Genomic DNA, 13,657 nt, shown 5'->3' on the forward strand with positions numbered 1-13,657 from the left:
GCACAAAGTAAGCATCTCTTCCTTTGGTCTCACACAGAAAGTTGAAGTTTTAAGATATAGAACATACCATCCTTTACCCTCTCTTCTGATTTACCTTAGTCCAATCCAGATCAGCTTCATTCATATCTCTATTCAAAGTCTGATCACATTTTCAGCTTTTTAAGCAGTTGCTGTATGGGGTAATGCTGACTTTCATAACTTCAGAGCTTGAATTCTATGTCACATAGATACCCGAAGTTTCAGGGAACAACCAGGTTATACACAAATAGCTCAGTATCTCAGAGTTTAGAAATAACAGAACTCCTGAATATATATGACTGTTGTAAGAGCTTACAATTTAAGAACCTTTACATGAGGCCCCAACCTGATAATCCATGCTTTTGACTTCAGATCTCCAAGTTTGTGTATTATAGTTAGTCCACATGAGTGAGACATAATATTTGTCTGTTTCTGACATTTCATGCTTCGTACTGTCCTCAAGGTTCATTCACCTATTTGCATGCCTCACTACTTCATTCCTTCTTGCAGCCGCTCAGTAGTCCATTGTATGTATACACCACAGTTCCCTCTTCCATTCCTTAGTTCTATCCTTAGCCCACTTCCATCCTTTGCAAATTGTGGGCACTATACCATAGACACAAGTGTGCAAATGTCCATTCGTGTCCTCACTCTTTTTCCAGATATATACCTAGCAACAGGGTTGTTGGATCGTATGGCAATCCTACCCCTAACCTCCTGCAGAACCACCATACTGCCCTCCAGAGGGGCTGCTTCTCTGTTTCCCTACGAACAGTGAATAGGTGCATCTCTTTTCTCCACATTTTCTCCAGCACTTGTATTTCTCTTCATTTAAAGTTTTATTCATATATCATGCAGTCCAACCTAAGTAAGAAATTAATGATTCCTGGTATAATCACATAGCCATACCTTTACCACCAGTCTATATGAGGACATTTCCTTTTCTGCCACAAAGAATTCTGTACCCCTTCTCCATATCCCCTGCTTACTGACGTTTAGTTTTGACATACTGTCTTTGTTACATTTAGTGGAAGCATATTACAATGTTACTGTTGGCTGTACCCTAGCTGGCATTGATTGCATGAGAACAAATATATGTCATCATTGCAAGGTGTTGAAAAGGGAATGATATACAGGAAAAAATATATAATCACACAGAGTTTTGACTGCAAATATGTATAACTTTTTCTAAGGAACTTAAATTGTACATAAATTTGATTCTACAGTTAACAATAAGATTAAAGTCCAAGATTGTATTTGCTCTGAAAATGCATCATATATATACAAAATTTAGCATTACTTTTATAGGCAGTGTTTATCTATAAATGCTTGGATAATTTATGCATTCACTTGGTTATGAAGTAAAGCTACTATTATACTGTGACACAGTGGGTGATGAGACCATTTAAACCATCAGCAGAGCCTCATCAAGAAAAACCTTGAAGCTGAGTCCTAAGATGTCCTTCCAATCTTTATTCCAGCAGATGGTGTTTAGCTTAATTTCTGAGTTTCCAAACATTGGGAAATGTTTGAACTTTTTAAAAAATGAATGTGCACGTTTTTATACAGTCCTGACAAGGACAAGATGTTTCCAATATATATCCTTTTTTTTTCTCTACCATACTTATATATCATTTTCCTTTCCTATTCTTCAGTTAGGCATTTCATCCCACGAGAATGCCACTCCTGTTAAGTTGGTACACAATTCAGCAGGACATCTTAACGGACCTGCACGGACAATTGGTGCTACTCTGATTGGATACTTGGGTGAGTCATAGTCTATGTTGTCATTGTTTTAAACTTCATTTCCTTTCAAATGGACATTCACTTTCTTCACTTGAGGAATGGTGTTTAAGTTCACATTTCATATAGCTGACCTGTAGTATTGCGTCAATTAGCGATTAATTTAATGATCCCAAATCCAGTCAACTTTAAAAATTAAAACTCCTTGTAAGATCCCATGTTTTCGCCCTCTTTGTTAGCATTGATGAGCACTGACTACCTTTAAAGAAAATTTCAAACTATTTTAACGACAGATTTTGAAGCTTAGAAATATTGTTGATTGTTGCATGGTTTGGTGTGCAAATCAATACATAATATTGATTGCTTTTTAGACTAACAAAAAGTTAGCTTTGTACCAGTCAGAATCATTCATGTTTATCAGACCTTGGCAGTTACTGTCCTGGTGATGTGCTTTGTTTTTCCTTTTTCATAATATAACATTAATAAAATAGTTCCCTCATTCAGTGTACTTACATTATAGTGCTATAATCAAATAGTATTGTGTTATCCATTTCTGAATTTTTACAGTCAGCCCTGTTGCACGGTCTGTATCCCTTCAACTCTAGTGTGAGCTGAATATGAGAATGATAGAGGGAGGAGGGCTGGGGACACATATGAAAACAGAAGGAAAGAAAGGCTGAGATGGTATAATCTAGGAATGCCTAGAATGTACTACACTAGTGACAAAATGTACAAATTAAAAAATATTTTTGCATGAGGAAGAACAAAGGAATGTCAATATTGCAGGGTGTTGGAAATAGATGATCATTCATATTTTAAAACTTCAACTTCTGTGTGGGACTAAAGCAAGAAGTGTTTATTTGGTACAAAATTTATATTTCAACTAGTGCATTTCCTAATATAACTTCTATGGACAGGTTAATTGAATGCCATAAGTACATAAAACTTTGAATAGGGCATGAGATTTTGTAAGTTTGTCCAATGTGATGCCCCAATAAATCTCAGAGTGATTTGAACAGTGAAAAAAGAAGTATTTGCAAAATCCCTTGGGGGGAATGGTGAGGAAAGAGGAAAATTCGACTTCCCCATTTGGAGAATTCCTGATATTCTCACAAGCAGTGGGGACAACCAAATCGATAGGCTGAGCCCTCAATCTTCGGGTTTGTGCATGTGAAACTTATCCCCACAGAGGATAAGCTAAGCCTACTTAAAATTGGGCCTAAGAGTCACCCCCAGAGAAACTCTTTTGTTGTCCAGATGTGACCTCTTTCTCTCTCTCAGCCAACACGGCAAGCAAACTCACTGCCCTCCCCCTCTCTTTGTGGGACATCACTCCTAGGGATGTAAACCTCCCTGGGAACATGGAACAGAAATTGTAAAATGAGCTGGGACTCAGCATCAAGGGTTGAGAAAATCTTGTTGACTGAATGGAGGAAGAGAGAAATGAGAAAAAATAAAGTGTCGGTGGCTGAGAAATTTCAAACAGAGTCGAGAGGTCATCCTGGAGGTTATTCTTACACCTTATATAGATATCCCCTTTTTAGTTTAAGGTATATTAGAGTTGGTCTGTATGGTGTGTGTTTCTCAATAAAACTGTATTAAAAAAAAAATTAAGGTGTATTAGACAGGCTAGAGGGAAGTGCCTGAACCTTTAGAGTTCTGTTCCAGTAGCCATGTTTCTTGAAGATGATTATGTAATGATATAGCTTTTGCAATGTGACTGTGTGATTGTGAAAACCTTGTATCTGATGCTCCTTTTATCTATGTATGGACAGATGAGTAAAACATATGGGTTAAAAATAAATTAATAATAGGGGGAACTAATGTTATAATAAATTGAGTAGTTTGAAATACTAGTGATCAGTGAAAGGGAGTGGTAAAGGGTATAGAAAAAAATAGGAAGAAAGGTTAAAATATATTGGGTAGTTTGAAAAAAGTAGCGGTCAGTGAGAGGGAGGGGAAGGGGTGTAGTGTGTATGAGTTTTTTCCTTTTTATTTCTTTTTCTAGAGTGATGCAGGTGTTCTAAGAAATGATCATGGTGATGAATATACAACTATGTGATGATACTGTGAGTCATTGATTGTATACCAAGAATGGAATGTTCATATGTTAGGAATGTTCGTGTTTGTATGTTGTTATGTTTTGTCAATAAAAATATAAAAAAATAAAGCAGTTCCCTTTATTCTAAAGCACATGATAGTTTTCCTTTATTCAATAAATACTTACTGAGCACTTCTTGATGTCCTATGTAAAAATATAGCAGCACAAAAATATACTTTGTGGTATAGTGGAAAAAGAGAGAATGAAGAATTGAAAGACTTAGGTTCTGGCCTCTTTTCTGTGTGAAGTTATAACAGCTATTTAGGCTTCATAAAGTTTGATTTTCTTATGTATAAACTAATAATACTAGCCTTTAAATACCTTAGAAAGAAGATTTCAACATACAGTGCCAGGGACTTCCAGCAAAGGTGGTGATGTAGATTGCTCCAGGACTCAGTATTTCTACCAAAACAATTATTATACAGACAGGAACTGTCTGAAACAACAATTTTCAAATTCCAGAGGGTGAAAGAACACTGTGCAGCATCCACGTACAGCAGAAAAGAGAGACTGATAAATTATGGTAAAGAACTGTAAATAGCTGTCTCCATAAGATGTCTACTTGCACCAACCCCCACATTTTTGACACGTTGCCATGGTGTCCAGTCCCTGGTTAGCTGCTGGTGAAAGAAAGGGACATAAAAATCCTCTTCCCCAAGGACAGGTGTGGACATGGCCTATTGCTGATTACAGCTTTTGAGTAGCAACTTCAGATTGCTTGTCCTGTTGTTTCAACCCATCCTGGACAGGGCAACTGTTGTATCAACGCATTCTGGACAGGGCGACTGTTGTTTCAACCCATCTGGGGCAGAGGTGGTGGAGAGTTAAAGTTTCAGGGCTTCCTTAATGCTGCAAGGAACAGTTAGCTGAAGGGCAGCATTTGCTGGGAAGGCCAGGAAAGCTCAGCTCTGGAGAGCCATGAGAGAAGCTTTTGGTGCCCTTCCTGATCCCTTCCCCAAGGATACTTTGGACAGTCTGCACCGCCTTCCTGGGTCCTTGGCCCTATTTTGGCTGGGGAAGACCAACATGGGGAAATCCCTTTCAAGGAGACCCTCTATCAGAATTTGCTCTCCAGGCAAAAGCAGTGTGAGACCAAGAAAGTAATATAAAAAAACTAAAGATGTGAACAGTCTGTCTGGGACAAAGTCCTCCCTGCTTCAAATACCTGGGAGAGGAAGATGTATTTCCTAGGAAATATCAACCTCCTGTAAACTGGGAACTTCCAAACAACTAAACAGCAAAAGCCTGGGATAAGACAATCCCAGAAAGACAAAGGAAAAAATGTATTCACCCTAGGCAGAACTTCCTGATAGGAGGGCTGAAGCTCAATAAAATTTTTGAGTTATCAATAGCTAGTTACAAAACCAAGACCGACATCCCAGGAAATAAATCCCAAATTAAACATTTTAAAATATTGCAATGTGTGCAACAAAAGTATGCAGAATAAACAAAAATGGGAAATGCTGGAACAGAATAAACAAAAGTGGAAAATGATGGCCCATCCAAAGGAAGAGATAAAATAAAAATAGAGAAAAACCAGTGAAGAAGATGAGACTGTGGTCATACCAAACAAAGCCTTTGAAAAACTGATCTTAAAAATGCTCAAGGAAATGAAGGAAAGTACAGTGGAAAAACTACAGAATGTCAGGAAAACAAAGAATGAACAATGAAAAGTCTCAAGAGCAAATTGGAGCTGGTAGAAGAAAGAACATGAACTCGGATACAAGATACTTTATGTGAGTCAGGCTGAGGAGCATAAAGAAAAAATATTAAAAGTGAAAATAGCGTAAGACAGTGTCATTGTCAGGTTCATGTGTCAGCTTGGCCAGGTGGTGGTGCCTGGTTGTCTAGTCAGGCAAACACTGACCTGTCTGTTGCTATGAAGACATTTCATGGACTTAAATCATGATCGCGTTGTCTAAGAGACCATTTAAAAATATGCACATATTTCTAAATTTTCCATTTTTTCCTTTGTTATTGATTTCAGTGCTTTATTTTGCATTTGTAATCAGCTAAGGGAAGTGTCTTCTGCGATGAGTTGCACTTAATCTTGTCACTGGAAGGCTTTTAAGGAGGATTCAGAAGAGACAGTCACTTTTCCTGCTTCAGCCAGCCTCTCCTGAGAGTTTGTTGAGGACCTACATTGGAGCTGCCAGTAGCCTGCCCTACAGTCCTTGGACCCTTACATTCCCACGGTTGCCCAGCCAGCTTCTCCTGAGAGTTTGTTGAGGACCTTCATCAGGGCTGCCAGCTTGCAGCCTGCCCTACAGACCTTGAACTCTATATCACCATGGTTACGTGAGACACCATTATAAATTTTATATTTACGGATATCTCCTGCTGACTCTGTTTCTCTAGAGAACTCTAGCTAATACAAACTGGTATGAGGAATCATCAAGCATACCAATATACACATTATGGAAGTCCCAGAAGGAGAAGAAAGTGAGAAAAGGGGCAGAAGGGATCATCAAAGAACTAATAACAGGGAATTTCCCAAATTTAGCAAAAGACTGAATACGCACATCCAAGTTTGTCAGAGAACACCAAATAGAATAAACATAAAGAAAAATGCACCCTACCGTACATTGATTACACTGTCACATGAAAAGGACAATGAGAGAGTTCTGAAAGCTTCAAGAGAAATGCGGTGTATTATATACAAAGGAGTCCCAATTAGATTGAGTTCCAATTTCTCATCACAAGCCATATGGCAAGAGGGCAGTGGGTTGAAATACTGAAAGTGCTGAAAGAAAATAACTACTAACCAAGAATTTTATATTTGGCAAAACTCTCTTTCAAAAATGAAGAAGAGATTAAGACATTCTAAGATAAACAAATCCTGAGGGAATTCACCACCGCTAGACCTCCCTAAAAGCACTGTAAGGGAGTTCTTCAGACTGAAAGGAAAGGACACTAGACATGGTTCAAAGCAACATAAAGAAACAAAAATCTGTGGTAAAGTTAACCATTAGGATAATTTTAAATGATAGTATTTTTGTGTTTTATTGTTTGATATGTAACTCCACTTCTTCCTGCGTGTTCTAAAATGCAAATGTGTAAAAAAGCAATGATATGTTTGTGTTTTTGGAATGTTTTTGGGCAAACAATGTACAAAGTATGTGGTAAATATGTTTTTAAATGGTGGTGAGACAAGAGTATAGGAAAACTATATATGTATGGTATTGAAGTTAGTTGGGTATCAAAGCAAATACTATATATTTAGGATATTAAATTTTACCCTCATAGCACCCAGAAGGAAAACCTGAACTATATGTTCAGATAGAAATAAGAAGGCGCTCAATATGGTACAGCAGAAGAATATAAAAGTAGGCTTCACCAGAAGTGAGGGACTAAGAGGTATAAGACTTACAAAGCCTAAATAGCAAAATGACATCAGAAAGGCCCATATTTTCAGTAATAACTTTAAATGTAAATGTATTGAATTCTCCAATCCAAAGGCCAAAATTGGCAGAATGTGTAAAAAACTTGACCAAGCCATATGCTATCTGCAAGAGACTCACCATAAGGTCAAAGATATGAAGGTTTAGGGTAAAAGAATGGAAGAAAATATGCAATACAAAGCAGAAACCAGAAGAGATCTGGAGTGGCTATCCAAATATCAGATTAAATAGACTTTAAGTCAAAAGTAATTACAAGGGACAAACATGGTCATTATATACTAATAAAGGGGACAATATAATAGGAAGATGAAACAATTATAAACATATGCACCTAATAGCAGAGTCCTAAAAATACTAACAAATTTGAAGGGAGACATTCACAGTTCTACATTAATAATAAGAGACTTTGACACACCACTCTCAATAATGGATAGAATATCTAGTTAAAGATCAATAGAGAAATAAAGGACTTTAATGATGTACTAAACCAGCTAGTTCTAACAGACATATATAGAACACTGCACCCAACAAAAATGAAATATATATATACTTCTTGAGTGCACATAGATCATTCTGTAGGATATTCCATATATTGAGTCACAAAAAAGTCTCAAGAAATTGTCTCTTCTCCTACCATAGTGAATGAAGTTAGAAATCAATAACAAAGGGAGAAATGGAAAATTTAGAAATATGTACATATTTTTAAATGGTCTCTTAAACATCCAGTGGGTTAAAGAGGAAATCAGAAGCAAAACCAGGGAATATCTTGAGGCAAATCAAAATGAAAATACAACATGTATAGACTTATGAGATACATCACAGGCAGTGTAGAGAGAGAAATTTATAGCTCTAAATGCTTACATTAAAAAAGGAGAATGCCTTCAAATCAGTGACCTTACTTCTAACCTGGTCAAACTAGAAAAAGAAGAGAAAACTAAACCCAAAGTGAGCAAAAGGATGAAAATAATAAAGATTAAAAAGAGATAAATAAAAACAGAATACTAAAAATCCGTAAGCATAAATTAGAAAAACCAAAAGCTGGTTCTTAGAAAAGATTGATAAAATTGCCAAACCTGGGTGGACCATGGTGGCTCAGCAGGCAGAGTTCTCGCCTGCCATGCTAGAGACCTAGGTTCGATTCCCGGTGCCTGCCCATGCAAGAAAAAAAGAATTAACAAACCTTTGGCTAGACTGACAGAAAAAAAAAGAGGATACAAATAACGAATCAGAAATGGAATGGGGGCTATTACTACTGACCTTGCTAAAATAAAAAGGGCTATACGAGAATACTGTGAACAACTGTGCACCAATTAATTAGATAAGCTAGATGAAATGGGCAAATTCATAGAAGCATAAGCTACCTATATTGATTCAAGAAGAAATAGAAGATTTCAACAAACCAATTACTAGTAGAGAAGTTGAACCAGTAATCAAAAGCCTCCCAACAAAGAAAAGCCCAGGATCAGATGGCTTCACAGAAGAATTTTGCCAACCATTCTAAGACTTAACTCCAGTTTTGCTCAAAGTCTTCCACTAAGAAGACTTAACTCCAGTTTTGCTCAAAGTCTTCCAAAAAATTGAAGAGGAGGAAACACTCCCTAATTCATTCTAAGAAGTCATTAGCAACCTCATACCAAAACAAGATAGAGACACCACACAAAAAAAGAACACTACAGACCAATATTCCTTGTGAATATAGAGGCAAAAGTTCTCTGCAGAATACTAACAAACCAAATCCAACAGCATATAAAAAGAATTATACACCATGTCAAGTAGGATGTACCCTCGTATGCAAAGTGGGTTTAACATAGGAAAATCATTTCATGCATATACCACATTAACAGAATGAAGGGGGAGAAAACACATGTGATTTTTCAACTGGTATGGAAAAGGGATTTGACAAAACACAGCACCCTTTCTTGTTGAAAACGCTGATAAAAACACTTAGAACATTAGAAATAGAAAGGATCTTCCTCAACATGATAAAAGGCATATATGAAAAGCCCAAAACTAACATCCTACATAATGGAGAAAGACTGAAGTTTTCCCTCTAAGGTGAGGAACAAGACAGGGATGCACACATTGCCACTGTTATTTGACTTGGTGCTAGAAGTTCTAGCCATAGCAGTTAGGCAAGAAAAGGAAATAAAGACCATCCAAATCAGAAAGAAAAGTGTAAAACTTTCCATGTTTGCAGATGATATGATCCTATGTATAGATAATCATGAAAAATCCACAACAGATATCCTAGTACTTAAAAATGAATTCACCAGAGTGGCAGGGTACAAGCTCAAAATCAGTAGTGTTTCTATACAAGCAGTGAATAATAAGAAGAAGAAATCAAGTTGTCTTTAGCAAATGTCAAAAAAAAAAAAAAAAGAAGAAATCAAGAAAAAAATTTCCATTCACAATAACAATTAAAATAATCAAATATCTAGGTATAAATCTTAACCAAAGATGTAAAGAACTTCTACACAGAAAACTACAAAAAATTGCTAAACGAAATTAAAGAAAACTTAAATAAATGGAAGGTTATTCTGTGTGCGTGTTTTGGAAGACTAAATATCATTAAGATGTCAATACTGCCCAAAACAATTTATAGATTCAGCACAAACCCAATCAAAATCCCAGTGGTTTAGCAGGCAGAATTCTTGCCTGCTATGCTGGAGACCCGGGTTCAATTCCCAATGCCTGCCCATGCAAAAACAAAAAAAGAAAAACTAAAAAAAATTCCAACAGCTTTCTTTGCATAAATGGAAAAGCCAGTCATCAAATTTATATGGGAGGATAAGGGGCTGAGAATAACTAACATCTTGAAAAAGAAGAATGAAGTTGGAGGACTCACACTTCCCAATTTTAAAACTTGTTACAAAGCTAAATAATAAGTACTCAGGAGTGCATGGGATTGCCCAAGGACTGAGATACAGGCCAGTGAAATAGAAGTAAGAGCTCAAAGAGGGTTGACTAACCCTCACATTTATGGCCCACTATTTTTTCACAAGGTGGCACAGGCCACTGAATTGGAAAAGAATAGTCTGGTCATCAAGAAAGCATATAGAATCATGTTCAATGTCATTAGCCATCAGAGAAATGCAAATCAAAACCACGAGATACCATTTCTCACCCATTAGATGGAAGCAAAAGTGGTCTCATGTTTCAGGACTTCATTTCTCTCTAAGGCTGAATAATATTCCATCATATGCATGTTCCACATTTTATTTATCCATTCACATGTTGATGAACACTTTTGCTTCCATCTTTAAGCAATTGTGAATGATGCTGCTATGAACATTGGTGTACGAATATTCGAGTTCCTACTTTAAATTCTCCTGTGTGGTATACCTAGTAGTGGGATTGCCAGGTCATTTGGTAGTTCTATTCTTAGTTTTCTGAGGAGCTACTAAACTGTCTTCCACAGTGACTGCACCATTTTACATTGCCACAGTAATTAATGAGTGTTCCTATTTCTCCTCATCCTCTCTAATACTTGTTATTTTCCTTTTTTTTTTAAATAGCAGCCATTCTAATATACACATTTTAACAGAATAAAAAATTCTAAAAATATCCATGGAACTACCTTATACAGTGAACCCTAAGTTAAACCATAATAGACTTTGATTAATAGTATTTTATTTAAAATGTCCTATCAGTTGTAACAGATGTTCCATACCAAGGCAAGGTGTTGGTCGTGGTGTGGGTAATCGAACCCTGTATTTTATGCATGATTAGGCTGTAAAACCTGTAACTTCTCTAATAAAAAATTCAATGTCAGTATATATGAAGGCATTTTGTGGATACTACAGAGCACATGCAAATATAAAATACATATTTATTTTTTATTTTTTTTAGAACTCAATCCTGATCAGAAGGCAAATGACATTTAAACAGTGCCTTTTTAAAAAATTTAGGATCATGGGCATACTTTTGATTTTTGGTTTTTATTTTTTTTTTAGTCAACATGCAATCTGTTTTAGGACATGTTTCCATTGTTTCCATGTAGTTATGCTCTCCTGGTGTCACTGGGCTTATTGTTATTTACATATTTTACTAGGAAAAGCTTTGACTCGTGGATAGCAATGTACTTTGCTTGGCTTATCTATGGGAAATACTTCAGGGTGGCTTCTACAAAGTTTCCCCAATTCACAGTTAAAGTTACTTTTGTTTTGCCCAAGTTTATTGCCCCAGCGGCACCTTGTAAGGCACATCACTCATCTCAGAAATGCAGTCCTAAGACCTTCCTACTTTTAAATATTTATTCCACCCAAATCTACATTTGTGCTGCTCTAAAACCCACTTCACCTTTACTCATTCCTTTACTGCCTACCAATTCTCCTCTTCCCTAATCTGTGAGGGTTTTTTTGTTTGTTTGTTTGTTTACGTGGTCAGGCACCAGGAATCCAGGTCTCCCCAGCACGGCAGGTGAGAACCTCAACATTTTTTGATACTTAGATTTTCCTGTCTGTTTTTCTTTGTTCAAGCATTTATCTTTAAATTGTGTAAAAGAGCTTTGGTCTATGCCTAAAATATAATTCTAAAAGTTTAGAAAAATTATTTTGATTCTGGGAATCAAAAACATTATTACATTGTTGACTGTGTGGTTGTGAAAACCATGTGTCTGATGCTCCTTTTACCCAGAGTTTGAACAGATGAGTAACATCATTATGATAATAAATAAATAAATAAATAATGGGGGGGTAAAGGGTACAGTATTGGGTAGATTGAACTACTAGTGGTCAGTGAGAGGGAGGGGTAAGGGGAATGGGATATATGAGTTTTTTTCTTTTTATTTCTTTTTCTAGAGTTATCCAAATGTTCTAAAAATGATCATGGTGATAAATACACAAGTATGTGATGATGTGAGCTATTAATTATACACCATGTGGCTTCACACACACCATATATCTGTGAAGATTTCTCAATAAAAATATTTTTTAAAAAAGCATTATTACATTAGAAGACTGAAATATAGCCATCATACCACATAAAAATGGCTTCACAAATAGTCTCTCTATTCCTGGTGCCTGCCCATGTTTAAAAAAAAAAATAGTCTCTCTAGTCACACCATTAATAAAACGTGCAGAAATACTGACATCCCTTTTTCTTAGTTTTTGTAATTATCTCCTCTTGGTATAGTTGGATATTGATTTGGTACAAAGAATTGCTCTAGTATGATTTCCTTTATATTAAATTTTATTTCCCCATATCATGGAAGACTCTTAAATTACTTATTTTATATCTCTGATATTTACTTTAGATAGAATTCACTTCTCATGAGAGAAATAAAATTTGGGGAAAAAAAATTTAGTCATGAAAGAATCCGTGACTTGTTAAGATTTAGCATACTCTGAGAGTATCTATATTAGTATTCATTCACCTCTTCCAAATTCTAGCTTTATGTATTTTTTTTTTAGAATTTTCATTTTAGGATAGAAGGTTTTTAAATACAGTAAAATTTATTATTAAATAGTCCGTAGGATGATTTATTCAGTTCTTGCTCACGTGGGGAATTTTTTTTAATTATTTTCTACTGTCTTTTAATCAGGAGTAAGAACATTTGTCCCTAAGCCTGTTGCCACTACTTTGCAGTACATTGGTGGAGCTGCAGCCATCCTGGGCCTGGTGGCCATGGCCTCTGACGTGGAAGGGTTATATGCAGCAGTCAAGGCCCTGGTTTGTGTGGTCAAGAGTAACCCACTAGCCAGCAAAGAAATGGAAAGAATCAAGGGCTACCAGGTTCGTAACCACAGATCTTTATCATCGCTTCATTTTGCCCCCTTGAAACATCACAATTTCATCAGTATTCATTTTTGTTCATGATCTGGAAAAATTATCCTGTCCAAATAAATTCAAAATGCCAGTAGTGTTTATTAAAGCTAACATATATCAATCAAGTGAGTATTTGAGTTATTTTATTTTGATTTGTCTTTTTCACGTACTCCTCAAATTTTACTCACTGAACACTTGAATTAGGTTGCATTATTTCAATATAGCTTTGATATATTTAAGTACATTTTCAGAACAACAGGGTTCTAGTTTGCTAGCTGCCAGAATGCAATATACCAGAAACAGAACGGCTTTTAAAAGGGGGAATTTAATAAGTTGCTAGTTTACAGTTCTAAGACCGAGAAAATGTCCCAATTACAAGTCTATAGAAACAGGCATCCAGGGAAAGATACCTTGATTCAAGAAGGCCAATGAAGTTCAGGGTTTCTCTCTCAAGTGAGAAGGCATGTGGTGAACACAGGGCTTCTCTCTCAGCTGGAAGGGCACATGGCAAATATGGCATCATCTGCTAGCTTTCTCTCCTGGCTTCCAGTTTCATGAAGCTCCCCGGGAGGTGTTTTCCTTCTTTATCTCCAAAGGTCACTGGCTGGTGGACGCTCTGCTTTGTGGT

General features: G+C 36.4%; 1 protein-coding gene across 8 annotated transcripts in view; it reads left to right on the top strand.

The window, feature by feature from the left end:
* WDFY3 (WD repeat and FYVE domain containing 3) overlaps positions 1-13,657 on the top strand; it is a 348,587-nt gene that overhangs the window by 237,318 nt on the left and 97,612 nt on the right. For all 8 annotated transcript variants that reach the window (XM_077142948.1, XM_077142947.1, XM_077142952.1 and 5 more), the window contains 2 exons: positions 1,674-1,785; positions 12,806-12,996. In XM_077142948.1, coding sequence (XP_076999063.1) covers positions 1,674-1,785; positions 12,806-12,996 — 303 coding nt within the window. The remainder of the gene's footprint in view (positions 1-1,673; positions 1,786-12,805; positions 12,997-13,657) is intronic.

This window comes from Tamandua tetradactyla, chromosome 24 (assembly GCF_023851605.1).
Source record: "Tamandua tetradactyla isolate mTamTet1 chromosome 24, mTamTet1.pri, whole genome shotgun sequence".
Lineage (NCBI taxonomy): Eukaryota > Metazoa > Chordata > Mammalia > Pilosa > Myrmecophagidae > Tamandua > Tamandua tetradactyla.